The sequence below is a fragment of the Acomys russatus genome, chromosome X (genome assembly GCF_903995435.1).
Source record: "Acomys russatus chromosome X, mAcoRus1.1, whole genome shotgun sequence".
Classification (NCBI taxonomy): Eukaryota; Metazoa; Chordata; class Mammalia; order Rodentia; family Muridae; genus Acomys; species Acomys russatus.
Window position 1 is genome coordinate 3259253 of NC_067169.1, and position 22951 is coordinate 3282203.

Genomic DNA, 22951 nt, shown 5'->3' on the forward strand with positions numbered 1-22951 from the left:
ATAAAATTTAGCCTTCCATAGAACAGATTGCAATCTGTGTGCTCATGGTTGAACTACCTTTTGTCTTATTTTGAAATTCAGTTATTTAACTGAGTCATACTGTGACAATTTTCTCAGGCTGAACTCATTTTAATCTCAAATAGATGGTACTAAAATTACACAGATGAGACATGTCTTGTTTTTCTTTGAAAAGTCAGCATGCATATTAATTATCCTGACCTACTTCACTGGCATTTGGGAAAAGACAAGTAATTTCCTATTATCCCAATTAGCAATTTCAAAGCTTACTAAGGTATGGGCATTTTAATAGTGTCCTTAAATTAAATTATTAATTATGTCAGCCTCTACAACTTTTAAGGGGTATACATCATTAAAGTATAAGACAAAATGTAAAGCTATACTTAATTCAGAATTTTTTTGTTTTAACACTAAAATACTGACCTGATTAATGTGGCTTAAGGTTTGCTGAGACTGTTACTCCTTTGTAATGGTAGGAATTTAGATGAGGTTTCCAAAAGCTTTATCCCTTGATCCTGCTGATTTCCTCACTGGCAGTTATAAGATAGTCTTTCCTAGTCACACAAAATGTGTGCACTCATTTCTTTACAAAATCATAATGTTCTCTTTTTCATTACCTTGGAGATTACCTATAAGTATTCTCATTTAATTTACACATGTATTTAGCTTAATCTTAGAGATATAAAACAAATCTAGGTCTTTCAGCCAAAATGAAAAGAGTCAATCTATTACCATGTACATTAGGTTATCTGGATGTGATACTCATGCTTCTCAAATTAGAACTTCTGAAAAATATGTGCTAAACTTATATTTAAAAAAGAATATTCTTTGGGTGTCATTGGCAACTTGGGAGCTGTGCAGGCTATGCTGTAGTTCAATAGCCCAATACCTGGAATTATCTAGGCAGAGAAGCTGAATAATGAATGACTACTAATACAGTGCAGAGAAGATGCCTTCAGCCTGCTAAGTTGTTGTAAAGGTCCAACAGTCATTTCTTGGAGATTCCCTAAGAGGTATGAGTTTCATCTTTAAGAGCATTCAGGTAGATTGTGGCCAAGGAGGTGATGGAATTTGAATACAAACCTGTGTTGAAGGCAAGCGGGGTTGGAGGAATGGAACAAGTTGAGAATAAAGGAAACAGTTGCATCTCTTTCCCTTTATTTTTTAAGGTAAATTTTGCACACAAGTAAATAGTTTTGGAAGTTCAACATCCTCTGTAATCTCCAAAATGACAACTGAAATCTAAAGGGAGTAGATAAAGAACAATACATTAAACTGAATTAAGATTAATAAATTCAAAAAATAGCAAAGCACCTTAAATACATCACGTTTGTAAAGTTGCAGGTACCATCCTTGGGTGCTTAGACAAGTAATTATAAAGAAGAACACGGAAAATCTAGGGGGAAATCTCTATACCATATTATCTGATGTATAATACTGTAAGGAAATACAAAACAATGATGATTATATGTAAAGTCCTCTATATAATTCTAATTCTGGATAGAAGTTAGATTTTAAAATCACACTGCCCTCATTTTTTACTTACATGATAAAAATTTATTAGCTGTTATTGACATGAAACAGAAATCAAAGCATTGTGCATCTATTTATTTTATATATTAGTTAAAGCCAGATTTTGCAAGTGTTTAGTATATTCTGTTTATGCTGGAATGCTAGGAACTAGAATTAGAGCTCTGTACTGTGACTCCTTTTTTAGTCATACTTAGGATGATTGTGTATGGTTGAAATAAGCCTCTTCTGTATAACTCCCATTTCAAACATAAATGTCACAAATATATGACATTTGGAATGATTAGTTCATTTTCACAAAGCAGTAGAAAACAGATCTTTTAGCACCTCTAGGCTATTGTCCTTGCACCAAAATCGATAGCTTATGGAGAGATAACTCAACTTAACTATGTTTCACAGCTTTGCGTCTTCCTAAAAAGTCATTCATCACCTAGTCCCATCTTAATTAGTTTGGGGAAAGTATTAATAATGAGCCTTGTAGTTTAAGAAATACCCAGTGGTCCTCTATCTGCCAGGAAAATAATCTCAGTGGTGTTCAAAGTAATGAAACCAGATTTTAATGGGAAAAAAAGACTTCTACATGCTACAGATTCACACCAGCAGAAGATGCAGCCAAGTAAAATTTAGTTTCACATAACAGAGTGACAGCCTATCATTAGCATAGGTAAGACAAGCTATGATTTACATTTTTTGCCAAAATAGATAATCAGATTCAGTCATAATGTTGCTTCTTACTATTTTCACAATCCATAAAAGCAACTCACTTTCCATTCAGTAATCACTTATTCTTAGCTTCTCAATGGGAATAGTTTCTGACAAGTTGTACAGAAACCTCTCTTAAATTCAGCCTGCTTTTTCCTTCTTTACCCTAATTTTATATATCAGAAGTTTTCTTTTCTGCTTCTCTAATGGCCTCAGTGCTTGTAAATTTTTACCTTCTTTATGGAGATGTGCTAATGCTATCCGCTTATCCCAAAGCTCTGTGATAAAACAGCTAGGCCAGATTCTAAGATTTGTTCTTAAGAATTCTCTGAGTGCTGAATAGAGCTCATTGGCTAAGAGCACTTGTTCCTTTTCCAGAGGACCCAAGTTTAGTTCTCAGAGAACCTACAAACAGTGGCTCACAACTATCTACATTTCTAGCTTGAGAGGATCAGACGTCTTCCAGCCTCCACCAACACCATCTCCCTCTTTCTCTCCCTCTCCCTCCCTACTCCCCCTCTCTCTCCCTCTGTCTCCCCCCTTACTCACTCACACACACACACATAAAAAAATCTCAATTATATTTAGAAAATTCTCCTTTAATGGAGAAGGTTCTTACTAATATGTTATTCATTAAAGGACAAATGTCCATATGTGTGTGTTTTAATGTAAAAGTGAGACTTTGTTGTAAAAAAAAATATTTTAGGCTTTTTCTTTTTAGACAGTGTTTCTTTGTGTAATAACCGTGGCTGTCCTGGATCCTGGACTCGCTCTGAGGACCAAACTAACCTCAAACTAACAGAGTGAGCTCCTCTGCCTCCCGAGTCCTAGGATTAAAGGCATGTACCACTGCACCCAGTCCAAAATGTTTACTATTTAAGCTTCATATTTTAGAACTCTTAGAATGTTTTCCCTATGTAGTGTAATATGACAGTTTTGTGTATATATATATATATATCATATATCATATATATTTATTTCTGATAGCAACACAAGGTATAAGTATGCCAATAAAATAAACATATTGAATTATTTCAAAGAAATTTTTAAGATAACTTAATACTGTAGCTAAAATTGTCATTTTAAACAGTTTACAAATTATTTAATATTCCCAATAGTAAATTCTATAACATCTCAATATCTAAATCTAAGCTACTAAAATATAAACTAAATCCGTGTCCTGCACGTCTCCTTTATTATAAAAATATATGATCCAGTTAGCTCTAAACTTGTGCTCATTCATTTAGTATGTATTTATTGTTCACTTATCAAATGAGAGGTACTATGTTATTATATCTGACTCTTCCGTAAGTCTGATTCCAACAAAAAATTTACAATTTTTTAGTAAAAGGGAACACTTAGTAATTCAAAATATATGGCAATTTTCTTTACTTTGTTTCAATAACTTCACTTCATATCCAGTTTACAATTTTGCAAATTGATTCTCAGAGAAATAGCACAATGTATTCTGTTCTCATTTTAATTTATTTATAATTTATGCAAGCTTTGCAAGACTGAAGATGAGTTGACTTTAATAGCTATGTCTGATTTGGCTCAATCCTTAAAAATCGTGGCTTAGAAATTAGTATTCTGGTTGCTCAGCTGTTATGATCAATACAAATCAAATATCTAACACATGAAGTAAATATATTATATTCTACAGGCTATGTATAAATATTTCATTTAGAACATGCTTCATAATTTTATAATATAATTATGAAATTTGATTAATCAGAAAAACTATTTGAACCTTTACATCTTAAAGATTTTTTTAAATTTTTCCCCATTTAAAATCTTTAGCCTACAATTATAAATCTAATGTGTTATTGTCCTATTTGTCTTTGGATAAATCACCCACAGACTATATTAACATGATGCCTTAAGTCTATTTATTTAAGTCTTCCAAAATTTGTCTTCTAAGGCTCTATAGGTTCTTTCCACTTCAAATTTTGCTTAAGTTTTGTACCCTCTCACCACAGAGTCTATTCTGTGACTTGTGAATTGGACATTTTAAAGCATATACCCTGTGATTCTTTTTTTTTTTTTTTTTTTGAAAGATTCTCTCTTTAATATGGCAGACCAGGTGCTTTAAAAACAATGAAAGACTTTATTTTTAACAGCAATTTCCAGAATGGGCTGTTGTCTTGAAAATAATATACATAATAGATAAAAACAAAAACAAAAAACACAGCTCTCACCTCAAAGGGAACAAGAGTTTATCCTGGAGCCAAGCATAACTGACCATGGCAAGGACCATAGATTTAAGTTACCCCAAATTAATTCCATCGTCCAGCATGGTAACAGTTTGGTGAAGTTTTTATAGAAATAGGAAAAAGAAAGAAAGAAAGAAAGAAAGAAAGTCATACATTAAGATACTTTCCAAATACACTAATGGCAACATTAGGCTAAAGCAAAGTTACCCTGTGATTCCTAGTGAAAAAAAATTACTCATGACTTCATTATCACTAAATTTATTATATATCGTTTTCCCCCTGCCATCTTTGCTATTTTCTCTTTGCTCTTTAATTATACCAAACGCAGGAGTTTACATGGTGGTTTTTTTTTCCTAAAAAGAACAGGGACAGCATGTAATCAGTGTGGCTTGAATATAACTGTTGAGCAAAATCTAACAATAGCCCCCATCCCTCACTGTGAACTCTATTGTCTTTTTACACCTTATATACTTGCTGGGACTCCTCCTCTAGATTTAGCAACTTGGTAACTGGGGCTTAAGATACGCTTTTGTTAACTTAGTGAGGACCATGCCTCAGCATTAGAAGCAGGAAAATGTTTACAGTTCCAAAGATTAATCAACACAATTGCTGAATATCTTTGCTTAATAATTAAGTGAAGTTATCCTTAACTTACTTTGAATGCTGCTTTTAAATCAATAGAATGTATCCTTTTTAAAAAGTGTTTTTGTAAGTTTTTTCTGCTCCAGTAATACTATAGAATCCATTGCAAAATGCTTTATAGTAAAGGAGGGTTTATTTAATTAGTTGTTTTTGTTGGGGATAACATAGAATATATATCATGCTATATGTAACTATGAATAAGAGCTCTCTCACCACAAAACCTTAAGAGTTCTAAGACAGTTTTTATTTACCTTACCACCCAAAAAGAAAGGCATTTTATATTTAAGAAAAATATTATTAAGCCTCTATTAGAATATTTTAAGATTTCAGTGCTCCTGCATCCAAAAACTGGGCATTATATTTTAAAAGTTCTTCCTTGTATTTACGCAAAAGTATATTTATAACAATTTTATATTCATTGTGAAACTGAAAATAGCAATTAGGTTTTTTAAAAATAGTAAATTGTTAAAAGTCTGTCATATGAAACAAAGAATAAGATAATGTTGGAAGGTCAGAGAGCATAATAGGGGAAAGTTACACAGAGGCTGATTTTTATCTTGCCCATAAGTGGAGTGACTGGTCTCTATGTATAATGAGTTCCCAGTACTCAAAGTACTTAAAAAAGAGACTGATGCCAGGTTGGATGGTACATACTTATACTCTAAGCTGCTTTATGTAATATAGCCAATGATAATGCCTTTTCCAACTGCATAATTAACCTAGCTGATTGCAAAAATCAACAAATAAGCTTGATTTAGTCTTTCAAATTTTTATTTGCCTAACTCCCTAAGCATGTATTAAGCAGGGTATAAAACACGCCATGTATATGTTGTCATAGAACCCAGGATAAATAAATATTAAATAAAACACTTTTTACTTTTTAAAGCATTTGTAGATTATAAAATACTGTATATTGTTAGGGAAAGAGATATGTGGCTTTCCAAAACTTGATTTATGATTAATTGCTATGTGATTTTAAAAAGCAAATTAAATAAATACTATTTTAACGTTCTGGTGAAATTTAGCCCTTCCCCCATTAAATTGAGCAATGAGTTCATAAATGACCTTCTTGTTCTTCCAGTTTAGTAAATAGAACTCCCAGCACTGATAATGGAATGTGACAGCCAAATTACACAAATGATTCATTGTCTAAACACCTCGAGTATTCTACTCGTGACACAAAATCTGTCTTTAGTTTCTGAATAGTCTGAGGAATCCATTGCTGATATTCAGAACTACTTTTTGCATATTAAGATCACTGATATCAGATATGGCTCCTTTAACCAGTTGAAAAACTATTTCAGTGGAGTGTAGAGGTATTAAAATGATGAAAACTTTTTCTGTAATGCCAGAATTATTATGGCTAAAGAATAGAAACAATCTGGAACTTTTATGATGTGAAAAAGAATAGAGTGCTCCCAAGTTTTCTGTTATGACTTGTTTCGTTGCAGTTAGAAATTGGTTATATCAATACACTTGACCAAACATTAGTCCCACTTGATTTCTTGAGATTATCTGACATAATTGTGTATTACCCCCCCCATAGCTCATAATTCAGGTATAACCCAGTTAAATGAAATTGTAAGTGACCATTAAGCTTAATCAAGTTTTTCTTGATTCTTACATTTTAAAGTTATCTATAATTAAAACATTGAATTTTTAGAAAAACTATGCAATTGAACCAGTGATATTATAAGAAATCAGATCTTATTAATGATTGAAAAGTGATAATTTAGACTCAAAATGATCTGAACCAAATTTTCATAAAAGCATGTCATATTATGAAAGCTAAAAAGAAATAAATGGATAGGAAAATTGTTCAAATATTTGAGTGAAACTTGACTACTCTTTCTGTTACATTTTCAATAGTTTAGGGAAATTAGATATGAGTAGGCTTATAATATGGCATTGAAATTTCTTAAAACAATAACTAATGGTTATGTTACTATGATACCTATTTTTCCTATTTCATCAGCATAAAAGGAAAAGTAGCCACTCAAAATCTAGGTAAAGGATCAAGTACCAAACATAGCAATAAACCTACCCTATCAAGCATCTGCCTATGCCTCCCCCGAGACAGTAAGGTACAGTAATGACATTTGCTCAAATATGTTCATAACAGCTCTATTCATAATAGCCAGAATCTGGAAACAACCTAGATGTCCCTCAAAGAATGGAAAAAGAAACTATGGCACATTTACACAATGGAATACTACTCAGCTATTAAAAACAAGGAAATCTTGAATATTTCAGGCAAATGGATGGAACTAGAGAAGATCATCCTGAGTGAGTTAATCCAGACCCAGAAAGACACACATGGTATATACTCATTTATAAGTGGACATTAGCCACATAATACGGGATAACCACACTACAATACACAGTCCTAAAAAACTAAGTAACAAGGAAGATCCTAGAGAGAATGTTTAATTCTCATTCAGAAAGGCAAATAGAATAGACCCTGGAAGCAGTTGAAGAGAAGGAACAGGAAGGAAGCGTACCATAGAGGTCCTCTGAAAGACTCCACCCAGCAGAAGATCCAAGCAGATACTGAAACTCACAGCTAAACTCCGGAGTGGAACACTGGAAGTTTTATGGAAGAGTTAGGAAATAGAAGGACCTGGAGGGGTCAGGAGCTCCACAAGGAAACCAATGGAGCCAATAAATCCTAGTGGAAGAGGGAGATACTACAGAGACTGATGCACCAACCAAGGACCATGCATGGTGTGGACCTAGACTCTCTTGCTCAGATGTAGTAGACAGGCAGCACAGTCTCCTTGTGGGTCCCATAATATGGGGAGTAGGGGCCACTTCTGACATGGACTCTGGCCCCCACACATTGATCATTTCCCCCTGGTAGGACAGCTTTGCCAGGCCACAGAGGATGAAGATATAGTCAGTCCAGATGAGACTTGTTAGGCTGAGGTCAGATGTTAGGGGAGGAAGGCTTCCTTTTCTCAGGAATAGCGAAGGGAGGGAGAGGGGATGAAGGAGGGAAGGTGGGATCAGGAGGCAACAAGGGAGGGGGCTACAGTCAGGATGTAAAGTGAACAAATTACAAATAAAAAGTTCTTAAAAGATATTTTTCATGTTTCTGATCAGCCTCTGTCAACAAAGTAAGAACAACTATAGAATATATTTATGAGCTGTATTAATAATTTATTTGCCTTGCCTCACTTTATCTATTTCTAATATTAATGACATATAAATAACTTGGCACCACAGGCCATTGAAAGCAACTAGCCTATAGTAGTGTTTGTATTATTACTTCACCTAAGGCCACATAAGTCATTCGTCCTTGACATAGAAGTGCCAGAAATAACATTTGTGATTTCAGACTCCTTCCAAAATTCCGCCTCTGCCATACATTTCACATTTAAGATTTTAAAGTAGATTTTATTTCAGTTGAAATTCCACTAAGATAAAACATTCTGTACACTTCTTTAAAATAATTCTTTAATGTACAACTTGTACCCCATAGCATTAGATATTGAGTGAAAATATTTTACATTTGTACATTAATACAACCAAGTAATATTATAGCAGCATTCCTGTATCCTAAATCTCCATTCTAGTAAGTTATAATTACAAAGTAAGTTCATCATCTAATGGGAAAGCAAAAACATTCTAATATAATGATGTAGTATCCCAAGTGTTCTTAAAAATACACACTTAGTAATTTAATTTCAGTGAGAGCATGTAAAAGGTCTCAACTCCACCTTGTAAAGTTTCACAGGGCCCTGCGTAGAACATTTCAGCTAGATGATTTCACCTGGAAAAAAGAAATGAAGTATATTTTGTATGTGGATTGAAAAACTAAAATTGAGGCTAACCAGATGGCCTAGTGATTAAGAGTATGTACTGCTCTTGGCGAGAACCTGAGTTCAGTTTCCAGGACCCACATATCGGGTAGCTTACAACTGCCTGCTCCAGAGGGATCTGAAGCCTCTGACCTCAACAGGCATTGACACTTACATACACAAATGTAATTAAAACTAATTTTAAAATAACATCAGCAAACATGGACATGGGAAAAAACAAAAATAATCTAGACAAATTTGGCATGTGCGTATGACAAAGAATTGTGTTGGAACTAAATTATGGACATCCTACCATGCCATACCTGGATGTTTGCGTTATCTCTTAAAGAACATGAGGGTTTCAGTAAATACAAATAAGGATATAATATAATCAGACGTATATATCAGTAAGACCACTCTGTTGACAAAGTATATATACTTTGAATACATGTGGAGAGTCCATTTAGAAAACCATTCAAATTATTTAATTAACACCTGGTACTCCTTCTACAGTGTATGATAGTTTATCTATGGAGATAAACTAACCTGCTCAGAGGAAAACCCAGAAGTAGGGAGTAAGAATTTAACAATATAATGTATGCATAGAGTTTGAGTGCTGTTAGCCTGCCAGGTAGCACTAAGTGAGGCAAAGTTGGGAAACTTCACAAGTGTTAATATTTGACATCTAGACGATGCTGATAACAGGTATATATACAGCATTCTTGTTCAATACTCACTGGTCACACAAGAGTTTTTAAAAATTCAAAAGCGTGCATAAGGCACATGTCTAAGAGTGTGAAGAAGTTTATCAGGGGAATCCATCACAAATGAGAAATTATATCTAAAGGAAAGTGTCTTTTAAAATAAGAATGGCAGGTTCTCATTGTATACCATACCCTGAGCCTCAAATATGCAGAGATCCTTCCTTCCAAGTGCTGAAATTGCAGATATTTGCCACTATACAAGTTTAGATCTGACATCTTAGTGACAATATGATGTGGATTTCTATAACTCATCTTTTTGGTAAGTTGTTTAGCAACTCTAGAGACAAACTATCAGTTCCTTGGAGCTTCAAGATTTGTCCATGTTAAATTCAGAAGCTGCCTTTGATTTCAGCCTTGCCATTTCTATGGGGAGCAATGTAATGTAGTATCTACTTACCAGGATGACTTTTTCATCACCATGGTGACCAATCTGCCCACACACTAAGGTCTATAATCATTGCTAGTATATCTAAAACTAAGGTTTTGGTTCAAGGCCTTCTATAATTAAAATATATTATCTTGTTTAAGAAGCCTCACTACTTAAACTTTTGAGGTTTCTATTGATTTTCCCCAAAGGAGAAAAATGGGCTCTCTAGTGTTATACTGAAGATTTATAATAAGGAAGAAGAAAATGTCAACCTGACATTTTCCTTGGCCAGGTTCTGGTTTTATGTCTATTTATGGAGCATACTCTACTTAACTCAATTGCTGAGGAAAATGCCTTACTTTAAACTATGTAACAGCCTTCCTAAATAGTAGTAAGCACATGTACTTAATATGCTACTTGATGGTGGTTTGAAGCTACTTTTAATATAGTTTGAGATTTTCTGAATTTGCTTTGAAACCCAGATTGATGTCTTTTAAATTAGTTCTGTACTTAATAACCAAATCAAGAGATAAGTTGTTCTAGAACGTTGATTATTAGAATTCACGGACTTAATAAGGGGTTGAATGTAATATTTGTTGATAAATCTAGTTATAACCTTATCTACTTAGGTCTGATGAAGTAGCTCTTAAGCCACATATAAACCATTAGGTTTTATAATGTGTTCATATATGTATATGTGTGTATGTGTACATATAGAAATTTGTGGTAGTAATATATAAGATATCAAAGTAATATATATTTTAAAACATAGCCCTCTGGGTGTCCTTGTGTGTGTGTGTGTGTGTGTGTGTGTGTGTGTGTGTGTGTGTGTGTGTGTATACATATATATATATATATATATGTATGTATGTTTGTATATAATGATATTAATAACATGAACACATACACACATAAATGAGACAGATCAATTTCATGGAGTTTTTGGTGATCATTTTCATTACGGGTAAACTACTCCATAGCTATTAGTATTTTGCTAGTCCTTTCCCCTACAAACAATGCTTGTTAGTAATCAAAGCAAATGGCAAGGGAGTTTTAAATGAAACTTAGGAATCCTACATAAACTCAACCTTTGCATGTCCCTATGCAATGAAAAGGGACTTGAGGCAGCCTCTCTTCCTTAATAGTTTTATCTTTTCATGCTAGAGAAGGCAGCATAATCCTTTATAAATAAAATACAATACGTAGAAATGTTTAAATCCTGATTGGGTTGCGGTGAAATACAGAGTTCTTATTTTTTGAAATATATTACAAGTAATATAGTTCCATCAACCATCATAAAATTATTTAATTTACAGATAGAAATGAATGTATTAAGATTAGACTTTTGTATTTCAATACTAATAACATTTTAAGTTACAGAGACCGTTCAGATATTTCAAACATTTAACCTTTATAAAAGGAACTTTCACCCTATTCAAATTTGTGTATGAGTCTACTTTTCTATAATTATACTAGTGAGCATACAATTCGACATATGATATTAAATGTTAAGCACAGATATTGTTACCTTTCACAGTAGCTATAAAGCCATTTATATTTTCCCTAAGAACACCGAGAGTCAACACCTCTATAACTCTTAAGTAAAATCTAATTTTCTTTATAAGAGCAGTATGGCACAATATTGTCCAGAAGAAGAAATGAATCTCATATGTAATAGAATATTTTAAATGGTATATGCCCCATAGGTTTCTAGATTCTACAATTTTCTATCCCAAATACAGGGTGAGTTTGCTGGTCCAAAACCTAATAACCATTCATTTCTAAGACAATAAGATTGAATATGAATACTCATTAACTCAGAGGGTTTGTTTGTTTGCTTGCTTGTTTGTTTGTTGTAACTTTACATCCTTATCGCAGCTCTCTCCCTCCTCTTCTTCTGGTCCCACCTTCCAACCCTCTTCCTCCTTTCTCCCTTTCCCCTTTTCTCTTCTCCTGAAAAAAAAGGGGAGAACTGTCACCAACCCTTCCGTGCACATCAACTCACATCAGAACTGAGTGCATCCTCTTCCACTGAGACCCTAAGATAGCTGTGCCAATTGGTTTCATCCATGATACATTGCTCATAAATACAATTTTGCAGTGTGATTTCTACCAAATATTTTTCTTGAAAAGGACATAATACATTTCATTAAAATAGAATTTCAGTATTGGATTGTGAAACTATTTGAACAAAGGAGCTTCATGATTATAGTCTGTGATATAATAATTGAAGATTGGAAAGTAAAAAGAGTATATGAAAATGTTACATTAGCTATATAACAGATTTGAAGTAAAAAAATAATAATGATAAGTGACTGTCTCCTTGAATTTTCTTTTCTTTTTTTTTTTTTTTTTTTTTTTTTTTTTTTTTTTTTTGTCTTGGCAATTGCTTTGCTGGAAAAGATAATTTTATGGTCCTGAAACTCAATTGGCAGTGCCTCAAAAGCAGCTTATCTCTTTGCCAGAGTTGTTAATGAGTAAATGATCCCAAATGTCAGACCGGCATGCCAAGGAGGTTATTAATAAAGCATTAACATTTAGAAGTTATTGAAAGAGGAAGTCAATATTGCAATGTTTTAAATATTCTAATCTCAAAAACAGTAAGCAAAATCCATTACTAAGTTCTACAATCAAGGTAGTATATACTCTGGGAGGAAGTAATCTTTAGATTTTAAGAGTAAGAATACACCCTTTATAAAACTCTATTCCAATATTTTCACAACTGCCCCTCCACACAGCCACCTGTTACATTCTTGTTGAAAATAATTTAGGTTTCACTTACTTTTTCAGATTAAGTGCCTCCCTGATTCTCATTTGTTTTCCTGGGATGACATGATATTAGAGTTGATACTGAATATCATTCTTTAAAATAATAGTGCTCTTACCATATGGCAATGGCAGAACTTTTGACATAGTTTAAAAATTCAGTACGAGACTAAGCACAGAGCAGAGTAGGGCTGAGGAGGTAGATCTGAGGTAGACCATATATTTAGCATTCATGAGGCCCTGGATACAATGCCTTGTGCCACAGAGGTGATCAGGGACAGCCTATAGATATAGCTATAGGGTATATCTATTAGATACTGCTCACAGAGATATTACTGTTGATTTGGAAAATACATATATATATATTCATTTATTTTGAGATTATGTTTTGAATAATTAGGAAGTTGGGCCACTGACTGCACCTAATAAAGATGGGCAATAAAACTATCCTTACCACAGCTTCAACGTTCACTGTGCACAGTTCAAGTTAGCTAATCAGCAAATTGGCCAGAGGACATAAAAAGAAAACAGGCAGAATTTATCTTCAGGACCCTGGCTCCTCAGTTGTCTTAGCTGTTACCCTACTGGAATTTTCAATTTGAAAAAAAAAAGGAAGGATCAAAACAAACTTAAATGTTGTTAATTCCAATTTTTTCAGCTTGACAAAGCCATACATAGTCACAGATAAAGTGTTAGGTGATTCATTTCTTTTTTTTTATTAATTTATTCTTGTTACATCTCAATTGTTATCCCATCCCTTGTATCCTCCCATTCTTCCCTACCCCCCCCCCATTTTCCCATTACTCCCCTCCCCTATGACTGTTCCTGAGGGGGATTACCTCCCCCTGTATATGCTCATAGGGTATCAAGTCTCTTCTTGGTAACCTGCTGTCCTTCCTCTGAGTGCCACCAGGTCTCCCCCTCCAGGGGACATGGTCAAATGTGAGGCACCAGAGTACATGAGAAAGTCGTATCCCACTCTCCACTCAAATGTGGAGAATATTCTGACCATTGGCTAGATCTGGGAAGGGGTTTAAAGTTTACTGCCTGTATTGTCCTTGGCTGGTGCCTTATCAGTTCCCATCACTAAATTACTTCACACTGACCATCATATGATCTAATTGTTCCTCTTAATATAAATATTTAAAGTCATGGTAAAGTTTAAATTCTCATACATTAAAAACATACATTGTTCTTCTAGAAAGTATTGGGGAAGTTTTGTGTTTCCTATAGTGAGGTCATCTCTCAGAATCTAGCCACTTTGCTAGTTTAGCCATTGCAACAGAAACTAAGGACTTTAAAGATTTTATTTTAAAATAAATACTCCTTAATTATAAACTATGTCACAAAACAACCTAATGTTAGTAGACTGACGCCAATCAATACTCCTGAAAGAAAACCTCACCAGAAAAAAATGGCTGTCTTCATAGAGTTTAAGATGACTATTTTATGAATAACATCAAAATAGTATTATCAGTTGAAATATGTGAGCCTATCCTTTAATGGCTGAGCCATCTCTCTATCACTCAACTGAAATATCTGAAAATATTAATGGATTAGAATGGAGGACTCACACTTATGGCTATTTATTTATTTATTATTCTCTCATATATCACATTCTGAGCACAGTTTTCCCTTTCTCGTCTCCTGCTAGTCTCTCCTTACACCTTCCCTCTTCCCCAGACCTATTCCTTTTTTGTTTAACTTCAGAAAAGAGGAGGCCTCCCAGGGACATCAGTGTAACATGGCCCAACAAGTTACAATGAAACTAGGCACCTCTCCTAGTATTAAGGCTGGACAGGACAACCCAGTACGTGGAAAAGGATCCCAAAATCAGGCAAAAATGTCAGAAGTAGCCTCCTGCTCCCTCTGTTAAGAGTCCCACAAAGACACCAAGCCATATGACTATAACATATTCTAAGGTCAGACCTAAAATGGCTCCCTGATTGTGGCTTCAGTCTCTATGAGAACCTATGATTCCTGGTTACTTGATTCTGTGGTCTGTGTTCTTGTGGTGTCGTTAACCCCTTTGCTCCTACAATCCTTCCTCCCTCTCTCCCATGGGGTTCCTGAGCTCCCCCTAATGTTTGCCTGTGGGTCTCTGTATCTGTACCTATCAGTTGCTGGGTGAAGCCTCTTTGATGTCGGTTTTGCACATATACACATACATGAGCTCATTTAATCCTTACTGTGTAACACATGTATAAAAATTCTCAGGACAGTTCAGGAAAGGGAGAAGAGGGTGAGAGGGGGGTCAGTCTGCGATAGGGATGTATAGTGAATAAATAAATAAATTCTTCTAACTTTCCATTTTAAAATATTAATTGCAAACCATGAAATGTGACCAAAACTTTAGCATATTTTTTTCTAAATTGTCAGTAATCACATCATTGAAAATAAACTGGTAGTAAATTGAATTTATGTACTTAGTACTTCTGTGACCGTTAAACTTATAAGACCTTATCACTTACTACTGATGTCAAAGCTTCAGTTATAAAGGTATTTCAAGCTGCAGTATAACAGTGGTAGAGTGAGTGCTTAGGCTGCATAAAACCTTTCAGTCTCCAGCACTGAAAAAGAGATAAGTATTTTAGGCCTTCAGTTTCTTCAGATAGTCATTTTGATTTCCAATACAGACAGCCAGCGTGGGAGGAATATTCTCACAAATCGCTAAGTAAAAACTGTACTCTGAGGCCATAGCAGTATGTATATCAATCAAGTATATCAAGATGAAGCCCAAACCTAGCTAATGAAATATTCCATCTGCTGTGAATTTTACAAATATGATGAAACTGTGGTTTGGCAACTTAGAAGAACATTTGAAACATCTGAGAATATTTGGCCTCTATCTAGGTTGACAAAATATTTTACTTCTTAAAGAACCCTCTTAAGTTCTATAATGTAGGTATAAACTATATTAATCTCTAGTTGCTTTAATGAAAATTATTACAAGCTGGGTGTAGTGGTGCATGCCTTTAATAGCAGCACTCGGGAGGCAGAGGCAGGTGAATCTCTGTGAGTTCTAGGCCAGCCCGGTCTACAAAGCCAGTCCAGGGCAGCCAAGGCTACACAAAGAAACCCTGTCTCAAAAAAAATCAATATACATATATACATATATATGTATGTATGTATGTATGCATGTATATGTATGCATGTATGTATGTATATTAGTTATACTTTAAGAAAAACTAAAGTCTTGAGCGGGGCGTGGTGGCACACACCTTTAATCTCAGCACTCAGGGCAAAGGTAGGCAGATCGCTGTGAGTTCGAGGCCAGCCTGGTCTACAAAGCAAGTTCAGGACAGCCAGGGCTACACAGAGAGACCCTGTTTCTAAGGGGAAAAAGGGAAAAACTAAAGTCCTAATACATATACTTAGAAAAAAGGAAGACTGAACAAAATGATGTTAAATAAACTTTTAAAACTAATCACAAAACCATTCTCTCTAGAGCTCCTATGTAGTTACTGCTAGGCTTGGTCATCTGCTGGCAGTAACCTTTGTTATATGCAAGCAGTCTATGACTAATTGTTTCACGTTTTGCTTCTGGTTTTTCCTTCAAACTTATTCATAATGAAACCAAGTAAATACAATGAGTTCTCTCTTGGAACTCAACCTAAAGTGAGAATACTTTTAAGTACTCATTTGGTTTGAGCACATATATCCATTTTCGGGTATTTTCCTCTCATTCAATAAGACATTTTTTTTTAACCTGATTCGTATTTAACTTTAATCATTATCATTCTTGTATAAATGTTTATGCCTTCAACATTAGCCACTCTAATATAAACTTCAAGCATCTGATGGATATCAGTTATTCCTAGCAGATGTGTTATTATGTTTGTAAAACTTGTATTTCCAGAATTCATATTTCAGCATATTATTTGAATAGTCCTTAGTGGAGCCATTTTTAAACTCATAAAACAAAGAGGTAAAGACATATGTGTCTTCAAATATTCTGCATTCTCAAGGTGAGTGTTGAGAATCTTAAAGGAACTTGCAAAAAGACACAGAAGTGCAAGTTTCTCCGAAGTCAATGATAGACTTTTACAGAGTAGCCTCACTTTGAAGTGGATTTGTTTATGGTTGAGGGATCTCTTGCAGATGACACTTGCACCTTTAGCTCTTTGTGCTTTTACCAGTGATTGATCTGGCTTTCCAGTGCTTTTAGGTTACTTTCATAATACACGTACCTAACTATACAGTTGGTTCAAATGAGCTGAGTTTAGGAATATCTTTGTAGTTGTTCTATTTGCCTCAAAAATAAATAGGAATTATTTTACTCAACATAAAATTTCACTATTCAATAATTAATTCGAGAAGTTTTTCAAGACCTCTTTTGTTTTTCATAATTTTTGGTGACCAGGATATTTCTAACATACTCTTCAGCAAAAGTCTTGAACTTCCACTGATAGAACGGCTAAAATGAAAGTCTATATACCATCCCCAACCTCAACCAAATGGCTTAGAAACTACTTAAATACACAGGCTAGCCACTGATGTTACTTTAATGTACACTACCCATTGGGTAGCCCTTGCCAGTGCAACTTTCCTGAAGCAGATCTCAAACTACAGTGGGTAAATGCAATTAACTTGTATAAAAATGCAAGTTCCAGCATAGCATACTCAGAAATCCTGATCCAGTAGGTGAGAAGTAACACATAGAAATGTGTGTTGATGAACACTGGTGCCCCATATTTGACCACGTCCCCTGGATAGGGAGACCTGGTGGCACTCAGAGGAAGGATAGCTAGCTACCAAGAAGAGACTTGATACCCTATGAGCATATACAGAGGGAGGAAATCTCCCTCAGTCACAGTCACAGGGGAGGGGAGTAAGGGGAAAATGGGAGGGAGGGAGGAATGGGAGGATACAAGGGATGGGATAACAATTGAGATGTAATATGAATAAATTAATAAAAAAAGAAAGAAAGAAAAGAAATGTATGTTGAACACACACCTCCATCCTTAAGAGTCTCTAGTCAGTGGTATTTACCACAAATAGTTGAAGAGATATCTTTCTCCAGGAAGTTAGCTTCTTTTATGATAGTAACAGACTGGTGATGAGCTCTCACCATTTTGAAATAGAGATTCTCCCCCACAATCTTCTACTGTAACAAGGGACTAAGCTGGGGAGATAGTTTACATCTCTTGTAATAAAATTCAGTAATGTTATAGAAACAATATTGTCAGTGTAATTAAACTTCCCTTGATTATCAGGGCTCTAGTTCAGTTTAGTGTGGATTAAATGCACATTAGGGAATATACTAGAAATGAATGTATTCATGTAATATTTTCCTGCTAGGAAATGATGAATATGTCCAAAACAACTTAAAAAATATTTTCCTTACATAGAAAAATTAAGGACTATTTAAATTGGAATATGACTTTATGCCCCATGTTAGATTGCCTCTAATTTTCCAGCCTGAAATCTCATTCCAGATGGTAATTATTAAAAAGTGGTAGGACCCAAGATAGGTTTCCAACATTATAATCTTTTAATGAGGTTATTTCACTTGACGTACATAGAAAAATGACTTAGTTCTCAGCCCCCTTTCTATGCAGAGTATGATGTGATAATTGCTTCTACTAGTTATTGAAATATGCTGTATTTCATAGTCTACATATCAGTTCTTTCCCTTGCCCATTTTCTTAGTGATGTAGTAATAGAATACTTTCTCTGATTCTCTCTCACTTTGTTTCTTCTGAAGATATAACCAAAAATACTGACAGAATGCAGTAAATAAAATTCTACCTTGTGGTACAGATAACAAATATTGCTGATATGTGCCTGCTGCCATATTTACACTCCTGAAGATGCAAAATAAAATAGAGTATAGTTTTTCTGAACTCGTCTTCATTTTACCAGCCATTCAAAAATATTATTCTCTTCAGTTTCTAAACCCGTTGGTGTGTGACAAATGATCAGATATAGTCATCTTTTTGTCATGTGTATTGTTGTAGCTTTTCATTTCTTTTCACTTTGTGTCATTTACTGTGAGGCCTCTTCTTCAGAACAATACTACCTAGGCTACTTTACTTCCTCTGGATCAAAATAGTAGCATTTGTATATCAAGGCAGTAAAATAGCCTTCTGGTCAGAAGGCCAGAAAGCCCTTCTTCATACCTTCTGAATGAGTGAACATGATGAAACATATAGAAATCCATTTCGATTCTGTAAAAAGACTGATGGTTTTGCATCTGTGTGGAGACTACTTTAGCCAGATCTTCTAATTCAAACTATAGATGTGTATGTACAAGTTAGTGTTGGGAAAATATTTGCCTGTTTATTATTGTATATAATTGGAAGGCTGGCATTCCAAACAATCAAACTAAAATTGGTCCCATTTATGGCCAAATAGACTTGCATGCCAACAGAAAGACATTATACTATTAAAACCATATGCAATTCTAAACATTTTTTTCTATTTTTTTCTTCATGGGTACTGCATGATGGTATTTCTAATACAAATACTGATGTGCTTTGGAATTATGGCACTCGCAGGTCTTTCATCATATTGTATCACTGCTTTATTATATTAGGCTAATACACTGCGAGAGTTGGTAGACCCTCTCCATGCCAAATCGGATCCACTTCTGTTGGCACTCAACCCATTGGAATCACAGATTGATAAGCTAATGTTTAGAGAATTTAGATGGAAGAGAGTCGGCACGGCGCAGACTCAACATCAACCTCTTGCAAGCAACTAAAATGGCCTCGTCCTTGCTGTTTATAACAGAAAACAGACTTGTAAAAAGCTTAGATCATCAAGTGTTGTGGATTTGGGGCCTCCCTAAAGGGATATTAAGAGGGCAGGCCACTCTTAAGAAGAATCCAAGCTTTCAACAGTGGGACTAGCGTAAGATCAAAGCCAATCAAGATGGAACACAGTAGCCGAAAACTGCCCTTTCTGTGGGAGAACAGAGGGTAAAGGGTCTTGCCTGGGGAAGGGCTCTATGGTAACACCTCAGTTGCGTTCTACTGACACCAGGAAGAGAGGGATGAGCACCGATAATTAGAAAATCCTGTCTGTTTATTGGACTTTTAGCCTGGTTAAGGCAAACCAGTGGAAGCAAAATCTGTGTTAAGTGTATTTGCATTTTTCAAATTTGACATGCTGTATTGTACTAAATTAAGTGTAATCTATTAAGGCACGGTGTACACACCCTGCTCTGAAACTCAGTATGTTTATTCTATTATTCAAGCATATTCAGGTGTAAGGCAGACTGCTTTCAGCAACACTAAAGAAGGAAATTCCTCATACCAGGCATTATTAGATTCCTCAGCTAAAATCCTGACTTTCTCCCTTTTCTTGGCACTTACATAAAGAAGTGATGTTGCCTCTTAAGCTGGAATGAGCTATTCTTTTTCTGTAAAATATTTCAAATCTATAGGCTATGGTTTTCCATATTTGAAAAGGTATTTTGTCTGGATGTCTTTCAAGCTATATTCAGATATTATTTAATACTTTGTAACTGGGCCCCCTGTGGCTCAATATTGCTTATTTTCCTTCTGTGGTAGATGTGAAATTTCTTTTAGTTGGATAAGATACACTGTAATAATTTAAAGCTAATTAATGGATATTTCATACTGTGCAGTGAAAATAATTTAATATTGTGTTATGAAATGTTTTTCTTCCTGTTGCTGCAGTGTGTTATTGCATAATATGAATACCTGTAAAAATATAGATTACTTAAAAATAAAAATATTACCAGTTGATACCAGATCTTTTTAGATAGCTAAATAATTTGCTAAGTATGCTTGATAGCAAATATCTTTCTAATGAGAAAAAAATCTATGCTTCTTTCTCACAAATGAAATTTGTGTTGTGAATAAAAATCACATTGACCTGCCTTATAATTGCCTCTGTGCTCTAACCATTTTAATGTGTTTTTAAGTATATCTAAACAATGGTAGTTCTTGGTATATAGGAATAAGTCAAATTTATTTTATTGGCATTTAATATTAATGAAATTTTCTTGGGTCATGCTCCCTGTTTAAATCTTAGTAAAACTTTATGACTAAAGAACTTTAGAGGTTTTTCTCATTAATGAGTGTGATGACTGTGTATTAATTTTCAAATAAAATTATCCCTTAGTTTGTCTTTGAAACTGTCCCTATTATGAATTCCTGCCTTAGACTTCCATTTTTCTTGGTTACATTTTCTAAAGTATGTGGGTAAATCGGGATTCTGTCAATAATTTCTGCATTTGCCTTTCAATGATTCATCACTACTTAGGGTTAGTAAATTAGTACTAATGATGCCAACAATCTGCCATTTGAACTAGTCATCATTAAAACAAAACCTAGTGTACCCTGAAAATACAACCACTGTCCATGTAATTCTTATAAAGTACATAATTTGGCAAAAAAAAAAAAACACTCAGAGGAAAAAAGTATAGAATAAATGTTAACTTTATCTATTTTCATCACAGCCTTGTGGAAGTAATGTTTACTATTGGAAAGGAACTGACAATTATAGCCACTGGGCATACATACTATAAGTATAAGCTTTACTTGATCCAAAACGAAAAGAAGTAAATAGATCCACTTACTTAGTTCTTTTCAAAGAAGGGAATTTTACTCATTAAAATTAATTTTTCAACCTGAGAAACTGTTGCCTAATCCTAATGTGTAAGTGTTATTTTGCTTGAAAGAGAAATGGTTTGTAATTATTAAATAAGTAATTGGCTACAAAGAAAAACTAAAAGCTAGCTTGTAAAATCTTCACTGTCTCCTAATATAACAAACTGCCTTCCACCTTCTCCCAAGTTTTACAAAACTAGGCATAGCAAGTTGATTGATATAAAGGCCTGAATTAAAATAGCAAGTGCTATAGCTATAAAACAGTTCAAGATATAGCATAAACCCCTGGTTATTTAATCACCTTTAGTATAAAACCTACAAAGACACTAAAAGTCTGTCACTTTACAAATAAATAAGTTGTTCTCTGCGACAAGATTATAAAGTAGTATAAAAACAATTCTGTGGTATCAATGCAAATGACAAATAGTGTTCCACATACTTGATATGATTAACCTAGAAGCCTGAAAGTGCTTTCTGGTTGTATAAGAACAAATGCCACTCATATTTGACTGATGACTAATACTACTATGTCTAGCTTTCTCTATCATTTGTAATTTAACTTTTCCCAACCTTCTTTGCTCATTACACACCTGTGTTGTAGAAAGAACAACTGTTTCCATAAGGATACCATTGTCCAATTAAAAAATAATAATTCTCTTCCATAAGGACATCATTGTCCAATTAAAACATAAAACTCTTCCAAAACATGTACCAAGAATGCATTTCCCATTGTTGGTTTCAGAGCCCAATTAATATATTTCTTGGTTTTGTTTTCATCTTTTACTTTGCTTTAACAATGTAACTGCAGTGGCAGGGAAATCAGAAGATAAGAGCAAGATTTTGTTGTCCTTACTTTCCACCAAAGAAACATGAACAGTAATACATACTTGCTTTTTAGTAATTACGCAGTCACCTCATAGAGAATCTTCTTTGGAGTGTTTTATTTGAATTTGCTGAGAACATGAGGCATTATGGCAGAAAGATAATGGGAAAAGCAAATGTCAGTGACACAAATTCTCCTCGTATAAGTCACACTATATATCTTTGAAAGAGAATCTATTAACATACAGGAAGAAAATAATGGGACTTTCTCTTCGAGTTTTATATCTCATCCTTTTCTGTTTCTTTTTTGTGTATATTTAAGTCGTATATTGATATAGACTACTAAATGTGTATAAAATAATGAACAACACAAGTGTTTTAGCCTGTAAGGATGAACAGTCAAAAAAGTTTGGAAACTGAGCCTAAATGCATACATTTTTTATTTGTTATAATTTATTCACGTTGCATCCCAATTATTGTCCCCTAGCTCTTTTTATTTATTTTTTTTTTGAAACAGGGTTCCTCTGTGTAGCCTTGGCCATCCTGGACTCATTTTTTAGACCAGGCTGGCCTCGAACTCACAGGGATCCACCTGCCTCTGCCTCCCGAGTGCTGGGATTAAAGGTGTGCGCCACCACACCCAGTTTATCCCCTTGCTCTTTCTTATCTTCCCATTCCCACCCTCCCTCCCTGTCCTAACCTATTCCACTCCCCTTAATCAAAAATTTTGGAGCAAAAAAAAAAC

The 22951-nt window shown here is 34.5% G+C and overlaps 1 protein-coding gene across 5 annotated transcripts in view; it reads left to right on the forward strand.

Moving 5' to 3' along the window:
• Positions 1-22951, forward strand: part of Cnksr2 (connector enhancer of kinase suppressor of Ras 2) — a 255259-nt gene that overhangs the window by 219782 nt on the left and 12526 nt on the right. The window contains exon 21 of one of the 5 annotated variants that reach the window (XM_051142010.1): positions 19341-21118. The exons of the other annotated variants lie outside the window; for them this stretch is intronic. Within the exon in view, the coding sequence (XP_050997967.1) occupies positions 19341-19345 (5 nt within the window). The 3' untranslated portion in view covers positions 19346-21118. Of the gene's footprint in view, positions 1-19340; positions 21119-22951 lie in introns of those variants that run through there. 5 annotated transcript variants of the gene reach the window in all.